The 12,701-nt window shown below is 37.5% G+C and overlaps 1 protein-coding gene across 2 annotated transcripts in view; it reads right to left on the bottom strand.

Annotated features, from left to right (window-relative positions):
- Positions 1 to 1,558: 1,558 nt before the first annotated feature.
- Positions 1,559 to 12,701, bottom strand: part of NAB1 (NGFI-A binding protein 1) — a 64,842-nt gene continuing 53,699 nt past the window's right edge. The window contains exons 6-8 of one of the 2 annotated variants that reach the window (XM_081336881.1): positions 7,639 to 7,780; positions 6,591 to 6,740; positions 1,559 to 4,595 (exon numbers count right to left, since the gene is read on the bottom strand). In XM_081336881.1, coding sequence (XP_081193007.1) covers positions 4,504 to 4,595; positions 6,591 to 6,740; positions 7,639 to 7,780 — 384 coding nt within the window. In that variant the 3' untranslated portion in view covers positions 1,559 to 4,503. Of the gene's footprint in view, positions 4,596 to 6,590; positions 6,741 to 7,638; positions 7,781 to 12,701 lie in introns of those variants that run through there. The other variant, XR_014027625.1, reaches the window with a different exon arrangement.

Raw genomic sequence — 12,701 nt, 5'->3', positions numbered from 1 at the left:
TCCATTATAAATTTGAACAATTGCTAAGTGGCCAGTCAGAAGTCAAGGACTATCTGTAACTTCCATATGGTCATATATGGAATGATAGGAAGCTGAGAAGATTGGTAGAAGTGCTACAACCCTTATGCTTGCCTCCTATAAACTGCGATTCTGGCCTCAGATACAGCTGAGATGCTTTTCTTGAGAATATTTGACTGTCTGTCCCTTAGTTGGATGCCAAAATGTCTTACGTTAGCTGTATGGACAATTCCATAAAATGCTAGTAGGTATAATAGTAGCAATATCTGTTACTGGGAACCTGGTACCACAGAAGTCTATGGGAGGATCAAAGGGAAGCAGATAACGAAAGCAACATCAGTCTCATGAGAAAAACTCTGCCCTGTTTGGACACACTTTGTGATGTTGCACATGGGTGAAAGGAATGGAGTTTGTATTGCCCTGGCCTCTCAACGTTTTGATGAAATTATTGGAGCCTTCAGATACCTCTGCCTGGCATATGAGATGTTGCTGATGGACAATCCACACCATTCTTCACCATTGGCAATATTCCCTGAAGCTGCAGTTACAGTTCATCAACTTCTGAAAGGCCACAGTTCCCTTCTATAGCAGAGAAGCTTGATTTGTGAGCAGATCTCTCAATTGTCTATGGGAGGTTAGATTCAGCTATTTTCATTAGACATGTTAGGACTGTACCTGCTTATGATTAGGAAACTTTGGATCTTGAATATACACGGCAACTCTATATCAGTTAAAACAATTATATCTTTAGTCTTTCATATGTACCTGAAAAATTGTGTTTTTAAAAAGTATTGAATAAGAAGGTACCTGCTGTCAGATATGCATGCTCGTTGACCAGACAAAAATGCCAAGTAAGAGTTAAGGATTTTTAATGTATTATGAAAGATCAGTATAACTTCAAAGGAATAAAGAAAAATTAAATTGTAATGTGTTCATTTCTGCAGATATGATCCTGGATTTTCTAGAAAGAACATTATCTAATAAAAGCTATACAATCTAATCCCTAATGTTAGATTTGAAAATGGTTTTGTTAGTAAAATCTATGTATAATACTAAATGAGTTTGCTGTAAATCAAGCAATGGCAATTTAAAGTATAGTTGTATCTATATTAAACAGCCAGTAATTTAAATTATGCCTATCAAATACTTTATGTAAGTTTTCATCAGTGCAGGCTACGACTAAGAAAAGATTATGGACTGCAGGTGTTGGAGACAGCCAGGGAAATCTAGTAATGTGTTGTTAATTTTTCCATTTCATTCATCAAAGCTCCATTATAATACCAATATTGAAACAAACAGTTCCATTTACCAGAAAATGCATCTTCCAAAATTCATCAATCTGGATATTGTAAGCAAATTCGTGTTCATTGGGGAGGGGGAATCATTTCGTAATTTAAGTAAGCACCCACATGAAATAGTGTTGAAAACTCTGCTATTTGATAAAGGAAATCAATCGTCTTCTTCCAATGATAATCTGCAATTCCTGAAACATATGCTAATTGGTTCATTTAATTTTTTTTAAAAAAAGACAGGGAAAAAGTTCACCAAAGCGATTTTTTATTTTATAATCAACAAGGCACAAAAAATTCAGAAAACAAGAATACAAATGCAGACAAACATAGATCACACTTCTGTTATCCCCCTCCCCCAGATCTCTTTAATACTGCACCATCACCATCACCATTACCGCCACCAAAACCATCAGGACTGTCACCACCACCAAAAAGTTTAAAAACAAGACATTTGGCTCTATTGCCATCAACGGATCTCTTCATTTTTAGTTTCTACAAAGAATCTATCAACTGGCTTCAAAGGGTGAAACATTTTTTTAAAAAACAAAACAAAACACAATCAAGTGCCTTCTGAAAGGTGAGATTATCATTCTCAGCATCTCCAATCAGCTTGCTCAAGTGGAAAAGTAACTTTAGTCCAACTCATCTTAGAAGGCATTAGGTTGGGGAAGGCTGACGCAGAGCCTGTTCGTGTATGCATTCAGAAAAGCGCATATTGAACTTATAACCCACACTTCTTCCTGGAAGATAAATTTGACGTTGAGGGAGGCGAGCTTCCAAACAGATCTCCATGTGCTTTCCAACTTTATAGACTTGAGTGGAGGGTTATGAGTATTTAAATCAAGTTCTTATTTCTGTAATAGTGTACATCAAATAGAAAAGAGTTGAGTGTTGGATTCCTACATTGCACTAATCCACAATATTGTTAGCTATGATTGGCTGAATAAACTACAAATGTCTGGTTTCACAGATAACACTTAGCCATTTAGCTACGGTTTACAAAGTACAATGGCGGTTTTCACAGACTATACAGACATAAATAAGCAAATCATGTAATAATGTAAAACAATGTGTGAACAGTTACCATACTGAGCTGCTTAGGCCTGCTTTCATAGAAATAAACATGACTCTATTCAATATATTGCAAATTAAAAAAAAAGCAAAATAAACAGTCTATGTTTGGGGCATGAAATGATTTGTTCAACTGTGTTTAAAAAAAGCAAAAACCTCATTTTTTATATCATAACTACATTAGGTCAATACAACTAAAAAGAAAAAAGATCTCTATTACATCACATTTTATTGTCTTTTAACAAATGATCTATTAATAGTTATGTGTGCTTATTCTCCTGTTATTACTGCTACACTTTGTGATATCACTAATATCGAGCAGTACATTTGGAAACATGGACATATATTGTTATTAATTCACGCAATAATGAAACTGGCCATCTGAAGTCAAATATGGTGTTTTGATCCATTAAAATGCACACTCCTATTGGAATATATTTTGTTATCAAATGGTACAATGCAATTCAAAAAACATCTGCTTTTAAAAAAAGCTTGCTTGCTGCAAAATAGGAACATGCGCTGATGTTTCTATCATGAAACCTTTCCCCACAAATCAAGTTAAATAATTACTAAAACATGTTTTACATTGATCCCAATTGAAGAATGACAAGGTTCACCTCACACAACATTAACAGCTTCAACATGGTATGTGGAATGACTCTGTAACTGCTGATATGTAGATCACAATCTTCAGATATGAGGAGCAATATTGCATTATGGAAGATTAACAAGAATATGCGGCACTTCCATTACCAACCACCATCACAACAAATCAAGTGTAGGCAAATTCAGCATTTTATAAACCCAACTCAGTGCCTTCCAGAAATAATGGATTGTGACTACTATCACACACTAGGTTGGGGAAGATTGAACAAAATCTTATTTAATTGCATTAATATAACTACATAATTTATGTGCCCTGAATAGAGAAACCTTCTTATGCAAATCCAGATGCCATGCTGGTAGCCTATATAATGTGCAGGAGCCTGGAAGAGAAATGGATGTCTCTTCATTACTGTAAACCAAATGGGGCACCATCATACATACAAATGAAGTCCTCCTTAAATAAATAATGACCCCAATTCTTCTTTCATACGAAACAAAATGTATCGGTATGTGATAGGCAAGATATGATATATGAATGAAGTCAACAAGATTGGTAAAATTGATCCTATATCCTCCTCTACAAGTGGAAAATCTATCCACTATTCCTCTTTTACTGATTATTGCACAGCATATAAATTCATTGGGCTGATTTTCCGCCATTATATTTATCTGAAGTATTCCAACTTTTAAAGGGAAAAAGAACAATTTTAAGGAATGTTCAAAAACTGGCAACAGCATTTCAAGCGCTCTGCCAGCCTTGATCTGAATGTTCACTCAAGCAATTTCCATGGGATAAATGTTTATTTCTTCCTTCCCTGCTTAATCTATAGCCTGCAACAATATTGTGTTTCTTCCTCTCCCCTTTCAGTCCCAAATAGCAGACAAGAATACAGTGTAAATAAATAGACATTCCTGAAGCCTCTGAGAATGTTACACACCAGGCATAAAAGTGCCTGTTATAATACAGTCAGCTCTTTTAAATGCTATATTCCTATAACATTTTATGGAATTGCTTTTTTTTTCACTTTAAAAAATAAACACGTCGAACCTGCGGTTTAAGTGTCTTACACTATATTCCCTCCCCCCCACCTTTCTCTACCCATGACCCAAACTAAGTTTTTTTTAAAAAAAAATTGGACTTGTAACTATTGAAAGTAGATACTGACATTTCAAGTAAAAATAATGACAGCCACCTCTACTCAACCTAATACATATTGTGAAACACTTGTTTAAAAACATTACGTTGCTCAAACGTATAATACATTCTTAAATAACAAGGCCCCACAGTATTACTTTGTGAGCCTTTCCCTCTTAGGAAACCCCTCCCTCAGGTTTGCATCCACTGCTCGTGCTGCAGTGCCGCTTGTCTCTCAGCTCCTCACTTATGACTGTTCCAGTTCTTAGGCTTTGGCTATGAAATCCCTTTTTTCAATGAGGCAACGCTGGTTATTAAGGCTTGATTTGTTTTCCATTCAAAGCTTTATTTGGAAATAACTCTTTTCCAACAGCAGTATGTCTATCTTGTATCTTCTGGCTCGGTTTTTATGACCTTCCGATCGAGGATGTTGAAAGCCGAGTGAGGAAAATCTTTCAAAATACCAAGACCTTCTGCAATAACAACCAAAGAAAATTAGAACTGTTGAAAAACCGTACAAATGGACAATATAACCAATGGCTAGCATACAAAACCATGGTAGCATCTTACTGGTAGTGGTACATTGTAGTACTGAAAAAATGGAAGCCTATTAAAACCACCATGGTGGACATATTATGAGGGAAAAGGAGAAGACACCTCTATGATCAAAGGAGTCACAGCATGTTCTTAGAAGCAGTGACCCTCAAAAAGAGCCTTGGTGGAGCAGTGGGCTAATGCCTCCTTAAGTAACACCAGCTGCCTGCAATTAGTGCAGGTTCGAGTCCCACCAGGCTCAAGGTTGACTCAGCCTTCCATCCTTCCGAGGTAGGTAAAATGAGGACCCAGATTGTTGGGGGCAATAAGCTGACTTTGTAATAATGCCGCTTGGGGGGTGTATGAAAGCCCTAATAAGCAGGCATATACATAGAATGAAGGCTACTGCTAAGCTTGTAAGCCGCCCTGAGTCTTCGGAGAAGGGCGGGATATAAATGGAATTAAAATAAAAAAATAAAAATAAAACGTAGACTTCAGGTCTTTGAAAGAACAAGCCCTGGTAGTGAAAACTGCCAACATCCAAACTTCTAACTCAGCGTCTTAAAATGGTTGGAAAGATTACAATGATAGTAACATTTAAACATGATGCCTCCAAATTCCTTCATAATCAAAGGCAGCTTAAGTTGGCTCACTTTGTATAAAAAAACTTTTATTTATTTATCCATTCAGTTGATTTTTATAGTTGCCCATCTCACATTGGCAGCTCACAACAATCACCAAAATGCAATAAACAAATTACAAATAAAAAACAAATAAAATATAACCATATTAAAAATATTAAACCACTCTAATCAGAAGCCAAGGTAAAAATAATGCTATAAGCAAAGTTTTCTGACTTGTACCTGACCCATCACAGACCCTCACTTGAGACACCCACCCCTGAAGCCCTTATAAGCAAAGAACAGTGACATCCCCTAAACTCCGCAGAAGATGTTACCTAGTCTGGTAATGAAATGTTCAGAAAAGTTCAAGCTCAGAAAACAAACCTTCATCTCTTAAGTCAGACGTGTCAAACTCGCAACGTCATGCAACCGATCGGGACTGTTTTGCCATTGCCGGCAATGGGATGGGCGCGGCTTCCGCGTGACGTATCCAGCCCTAAGTTTTCTCAGCTCTAAGCCTAGCTCCAAAGCCATCGAATGAAGCAACATTGTAACAACTATTCACAATACATTCAATCTTTTTACTCTCCATTAAGAGTCATTAACCCTATCTGCTGGTTCTAACTTACAAGAGTTATTTTGTGAGTGCATTTTCAATGCATGTAATGCTAGAAAAGGCAATATTTTGAAAACAGTAGCATTGGTATTGGATTTTGAGGTATGAAGCATCAGCAGATATGGGTCTCTGCTAACATTGGCAAGGGATGTCTGCATATTAACAAAATATATACATTATGTTGTCTAGAACAACTGCCTACTTGGCATAAAGGAATTCAGAAACGCTTCCTTCTAAGTTCACATAACGTGGTCATCTGATACCGAGCATGCAGTTGCTCTTACATTTAAGGCTTTGAAATGCTTTCCTACACCTGCCAACATTTACTTAAACAAACTGGTTGAATGGTGAGGATGTCAGTTATAATATGCCTTCACTTCCAGTGGAGCCACTGATGCCAGTATGGTATGGAATCTTATAGTTCTGGAATTCCACACATTTTCCGGTTAAAATGCTGACTCTGAGTACGCTAAGTATCAGTGGATATGACATTATTTAGGTAGTATAAATCAGGTACAAAACTTCATTAAGCTACACAAGATTGTTGGAAGGAGACCTCTCTTACCATCATGGATGGCAGTTATGGCAGTTGCAGTCCCAATCCAAACAAATCTACCTATCAATAGGCTAATTACAAGCTATTTTCAACATAAATTTCCCACAATATTCCAGATACAGTGTGATGGAATTCTTACCTGGCAATTGTGATTTTGCCTCACCACCAGCATATTGTCGGCTCAGATCATTGCAAAGGGGCTTCATTCCAGGAGCTTCTCCATCTAATGAAATGTGAGGCATGTGTCTGTTTGATAGACTTGATATACGGAGATTTAAAGGCCTTTCACCTAAAAGATATCAGCACAAGTGTAAACCACATGTTATAACAGAGATGGAAAAACTCCACCTTCCAAGAGACAAGCCCATTCTAAATAGTATCACATGAATATTATCTACACAAGTCATTACTTTCTGCTTGCTTCTTCACAATATAAGTCTTTTATCCATATAGTTTTTTTAGCTCCAAACCACATTTTCAACCATTGCTTGATTCCATAGTCATCAAAAGCATGGGACCCACAATTCACCTGAAGAACTTGGGAGTAGGATGTTATGTATAAATACACAAAATAGGAACAATTGTGATTACTTTGCCTTCACAGCATTTCGAACAAATTAAATCAAACTTCAGACATCTTGTTTTTCCCAAGGCAAAAGTTGGACATTGGGAAATCATTTGTGCTCTCTGAGTCCCTCTAAAAACTCTTTAAACCTCAGCAAATTTCATTCTATATATGGAGGTATTTCTACACTGTACGATATAATACTGTTATTGTGGGGAAAAATAGGAGGTAGGAATATTAGGCATGTTTGCTGTCTTGAATTATAAATAAAAAGGTGGGATAATAATAATAGTACCAATGTTTGGAGTACTACTTGAATACCTTTCACTGGCATTGACAAAAATCATCACTAGTCATTCGCAAACGGCAGCTTTACTTGGAGCAGCTTACATCCTGGGACAAATCTTTAACATCATTAAGTAACATCTGCCAATCCCAGGTCCTTGGGAAGGACTTGACAGGTGGATAAAAATGCCAAATCCAGTTTAACTGTTCAATCAAACACAACAACAACAACGATGATGATGGTGGTGGTGGTGGTATTACTAGTGCATCAACTTCAAAATGCTAACTGTAAAAGAAATGTATAACAGCAAATACATGCCTGGTAAAGCAACAGTACCTTGTCCATCCAGAGGATCTGGCGTCAGCCCATTGGGACTGCTTTCTTCTGAACTTTGCCTGTAAAGACCTGTAGAGAGTCGTCTTTCCAAGCCAGCTTGGTTGCAAAGAAACTCCATTTGCTTGGCCATCATCTTTTCAGGCTGAAATGAACCAGAGATGTATGCACACAGCAGAATTACTATGCTGTAGTGCCAGCCAGTTGCCAAACAGAAATAGCTAGCCCCAAAACAACACAGGTATGGACAAGCACTTTAAAAGATTGACAAGCAGCAATGGAGGCAGAGGATCTGCTGAGGATCACCAAAACCAAGAGGAATCAAGGAGTAAGCTCCAAAAGTTAGAACACTCAACCACTCTCAATCCTCCCTTTTGGCATCTCATAAAGCTGTTAAAACAATGCTATTTTGCCATGCATTTAACTAGAATTAAATATTTCCAGTGGCCACCTGCAGTGAATTGTTTGAATATTAGTTGAATTCCTTCTCTGTTTCTATTCTCCATTTTTACTCTGTTTGTGGGGGGGGGGGGGAGAAAGGATTGAGAGAAAGTGACTAGGCCAAAGTCACCCAGTTGGCTTTGTGGTACTAGCATTCAGAGTTTCCTGGTTTCTAGCCTTGTGCTTTAACCACTACATCAAAATGGTTTTACTTTGTTGCATGTTACTTAAACTCTTCAGACTGGGGCGGGATACAAAACCTGTGAACTTAAGAAACAGCCATAATGATAACTCTTAAGTATATGCTATTGCACTAAAAAAATGCTTGTGCAATGAATTTAATAATAATGATCACAGGAAGTGAAACAAAGAATAATTAGACATCTAGAACAGCACAAAAATAAAGTAACAGAATAAAGTTACCTGCACTGAAGCTTCTTACAAAAAACCTCCAGCTACTACAAGTATTAAAAAATGCCCATACTGTAATATTAAATAAAAGCACTTTGCAAGAAACAAGCCAACTATCGTATAGCATGACCACAGTTGTAACTGGATACCTTGGATGCAAAATCAACAAACGGGGGGGGGGGCGAGTCAAGCAGTGCACCACCAAAAGATCACGTTGGTAAATATGATCGACATGCTAAGGTCAGATGCAAACAAGCTGGAACAGATGAAAGAAAAGCTGGAGAATAAGAAGACCAAATTTTATCCAATCAAGATAACAGAAGATAACAACAGAAGCTGAAGAAGCTTCTTGGATGAGAAGCGAAATGTCTTCAAAGGAAAACAAGAAAGTCCAATTGCCTCATGAAAAAGCATCTTTGGGGTATCCAATCAAGAAATATTACCTAGAGACAAGCAAAATCAAGGGAGCTCTCAGCAGATACAAAGCTCAAATTGTACATTACAGGCAGAATCTCCAATATCAGTTGAATCAGGAATGTTTCTACTAATTCAACAATGGAGAGTGTGCAATAAACCAGCCAACACCTGACAAAAAGGAAACAATGCAGTTCTTTGCGCAGCTAAGCCCAAACAGCAGAGGGACAAAAGATCAGCTCCTAATTGACAAGATGATTTTTGAAAACTTTTAACAGAAGGAAGACCAACTTAAATATAGCTTGGATTGATTTCAAGAAGATATTCGACTCTCTGCCACATGACTGGATAATCACATGCTTAGTAGTTAACAGGAGTCAGCAGAAATATCAGCAGCTTTGTGCAAAGATAAATGGCACAATGGAAGACACAGTTGCTGATCAATGGTCATTGACTGGGAGAGGTTAAGAAATTTTTTGTTTCCAATATTATCGTTGTATCTTCTAAGTTTTCATTTGTCTGAGTCTGGTCATTAGTTTCTTCCTTTAGACATGTCAAACTCATGACGTCACGCGACGTATCGGACCTTTTTTCCCATTGCCGGCAATGGGGCGGGGGCGGTTTCCTGGTGATGCATCCAGCCCGCGGGCCAGCAGTTTGACACCCCTGCTTTAGATTGTCAATGTTTGTGTCAGCATTCTCTAGTTTTCCTTCTATTTTCTGGGTTACTGGTTCCTTCTCTGTAGTTGTTTTCCGAGTTTGTAGATTTAAATTAGAAAATTGTTTCATCTCCTTTGTGTTATTTTTAACCTGATCATAAGCTAAAACAATTGCTTTTTGTATTAATTTCAACATGGAATTTCTTTCTGTGATTCATCAAGATTTTCTTGGTAATATGGCAAACTAAGGCTCCTGGGAACACATGTTAAACATGGTGCTTCACTATTTAAAGCTGAGTATGAAACATCTATTTTATTTTTTTGTAAGTAGCCTTTATAAATTTATCCAACCAACTGCACCTCCCCTAAGCAGATATAAGTAAAATTCAAATTTTTCTGTCCAGTAAGAAATATATTCTTTCTGTCCAGGGAGAAAAAAGAACCATTGAAAATTGTTTAACAATCAAGATTTATAATCCAAAGTGTTCCATATGTTCCTTCTACAAGAAGATAAATCCACAACACAGTTCTGAAAGTCAGTATTTATGTTCAGTATTTAGTTTATCATCTCAGCCACACAGATAAACAGCCCTCAAGCCTGTTACTTTTTTCTCAGTTGCAATTCTCAATAGTAAAAGCTTCCAACATCAGCCAAAGCCTTATCTAGTTCTGGACTTCGAGTCAGATTTCTTTTAGACATAAATAAGTTGTAGTGCTGTAATTCCCCACTAGATGTCATCGACGCCGTTTTTCAGTTTTTAGATCCAAAATTTATATTTTAAAATTTTTAAGTCTTTTTTTTTCAAGAAAAAGGTCTTTAAAACACTTTTAGTCCCCAAATTTTCAAGCTGTATGTATATATTAATTCCAAATAAGTCTTATAGATTTCACCATTTTCCCCAAGTAATTAATTCATCGCTTTCCTTTTCTGAGGGAATGGGGTGGAAATTCCCTTTTCCTCTTTCATCAGGGGGAGTGCTTTGGGCAGATTTTCAGGAAGAGGTCTTAAAATCATAAAGAGAGGATCAGGTCTCACCCAGTTTCATCTACGTTGCTGTAAAGTTGCTTGGTAGTGTTTGTTGTCTTCCGTTGTTAGCAGCCTCGAATGCAGCCAGTCTTTCCCCCACCAGTTTGGAGGGCTTTCTTGGATCAAATGGGAGGGCTGCTGGCCCCCTTCTTGCTTGCCGCCTCTAGGGGGCGACTTTTGACCCTTTCCAGGGTCCCCCAGCAGGGTGAAACCAAACGTGAAAGACAGAGTCCCGTCTTCCTGCGTCTGCATCGTCATGACGTCAAAACCGGAAAAGACATTTTACAAACTAAGGTTTCAGACCATACTGGACGTCAAGGAAGGAGAGCTGATGGAATGGAAGATAAAGCTGTTAACAGAACTGTGGGGAACTGGAAAAGGAGGGAGGCGGTTTAGCGAATATTAATGGGCTAGTTCACAGGTCTGCAACCCGCGGCTCTGGAGCCACATGCGGCTCTTTCAGCCATCTCCTGCGGCTCCCAGTCCTCTGCCATGTGCAGTCCAAAAAAAAAAAGTGGAACTAAAAAATTTCAACCAATCAATTCAAATATGCAGGGTAGGTGCATATCTCACCTTGGCTCCACTCTTCAGTGAAACCCTGTTCTGCGCATGTGCGCATGTATGCGCATGCACACACATTTTTTGCAGCTCACAGTTTCTCCTTTTGTGAGGGAACCGGTTCTGAGTGGCTCTTTCACTGTTTCAGGTTGCTGAACCCTGGGCTAGTTCTTCCAAAAATACCTTAACCAAATTGTTTCTCTTGCTTCAAATAACATATACATAAACAGAGGAAGAATTATTTGATGATCCAAATGCACTGACTTGGAAAGTTAGTTGGCAAAGGAAGAAAGCTAGAGTAAGATTGAAGGAAACAGAAGCTTTGACCTATTAGAGGGGATGCTATGTAACTAATTAGATGTTTGAATATGGTTAAGAATAGATTGTTAGAAATAGAAGTATTATTATAACTAGATAGTTAGGATTTGTAATCAGAATATTATATCTTGGTATGAAAAGGGAAATAATATACTAAGAACTTTGAAGAAGGGATGCTTTTGGTTGCCAAAATATAACTTGTTTTGAAATTATAAATGATTGGGATACTTTGAACATGGATGGGAAATTAAAATTGAAAAAAGCAAAGATAGGACATGGAGCAAATAAGTGGAAATTGAGTGCAAATGCATTTAAGATATGCTTTGGTTAGAAAAGATATTTTAAACTGCTATTATTGACATTATTAGAAAAATGTAACAAATGTTGATATGTAATTATATATTTACTAACAATAATAAGTATTGTATTTGCTTAGTGCAGAAAAATGGTTATTACCAGAAGAAGAGAGGATGTACTGGTGGGTGTAATAGTGGACTTAGTTGGAAGAAGCTTACATACGAGCCTTGGTGGAGCAGTGGGCTAATGCCTCCTTAAGTAACACCAGCTGCCTGCAATTAGTGTAGGTTCGCATCCTACCAGGCTCAAGGTTGACTCAGCCTTCCATCCTTCCAAGGTAGGTAAAATGAGGACCCAGATTGTTGGGGGCAATAAGCTGACTTTGTAATAATGCCGCTTGGGGGGGGCCCTAATAAGCAGGCATATACATAGAATGAAGGCTATTGCTAAGCACATTGGTTTGTGCTTAAATTGTAAGCCGCCCTGAGTCTTCGGAGAAGGGCGGGATATAAATGGTATTAAAATAAATAAATAAAATAAATGTACCACAGAATCACTAATGGACTCAGTCATCACGTTGCCTATTGGGCACTTGTTTGTGAAAATAGAAGATTAATAAAACATTTATGTAAAAAAGGAATTTTTAAAAAAGACTTATTATCACCACTACTGTTTGTAGTTATACTGATTCCTCTGTCAACTATACTGAACAATTCATGACCTGGCTATCAAACATCAAAAACATCTGCTAGTCTATCTTACCTCCTTTACATGGATGATCCAAAGCTGTAGGAAAAAAACAGTATCTGGAATGGAATTGCTACTCAAAACTGTCCAAATATATAGCCAAAATATCACAGTGGACTTTGGACTGTAGAAATGTGCCACCCTTCCCATCAAGAGGAAAATGTTGAAAACTGAAGAAATTAGGATGTCCTATG

The sequence above is a fragment of the Vipera berus genome (genome assembly GCF_964194415.1).
Source record: "Vipera berus genome assembly, chromosome: 1".
NCBI lineage: Eukaryota > Metazoa > Chordata > Lepidosauria > Squamata > Viperidae > Vipera > Vipera berus.
The sequence above is the reverse complement of the archived record's forward strand: the minus strand, read 5'-3'. Positions and strand labels throughout refer to the sequence as shown.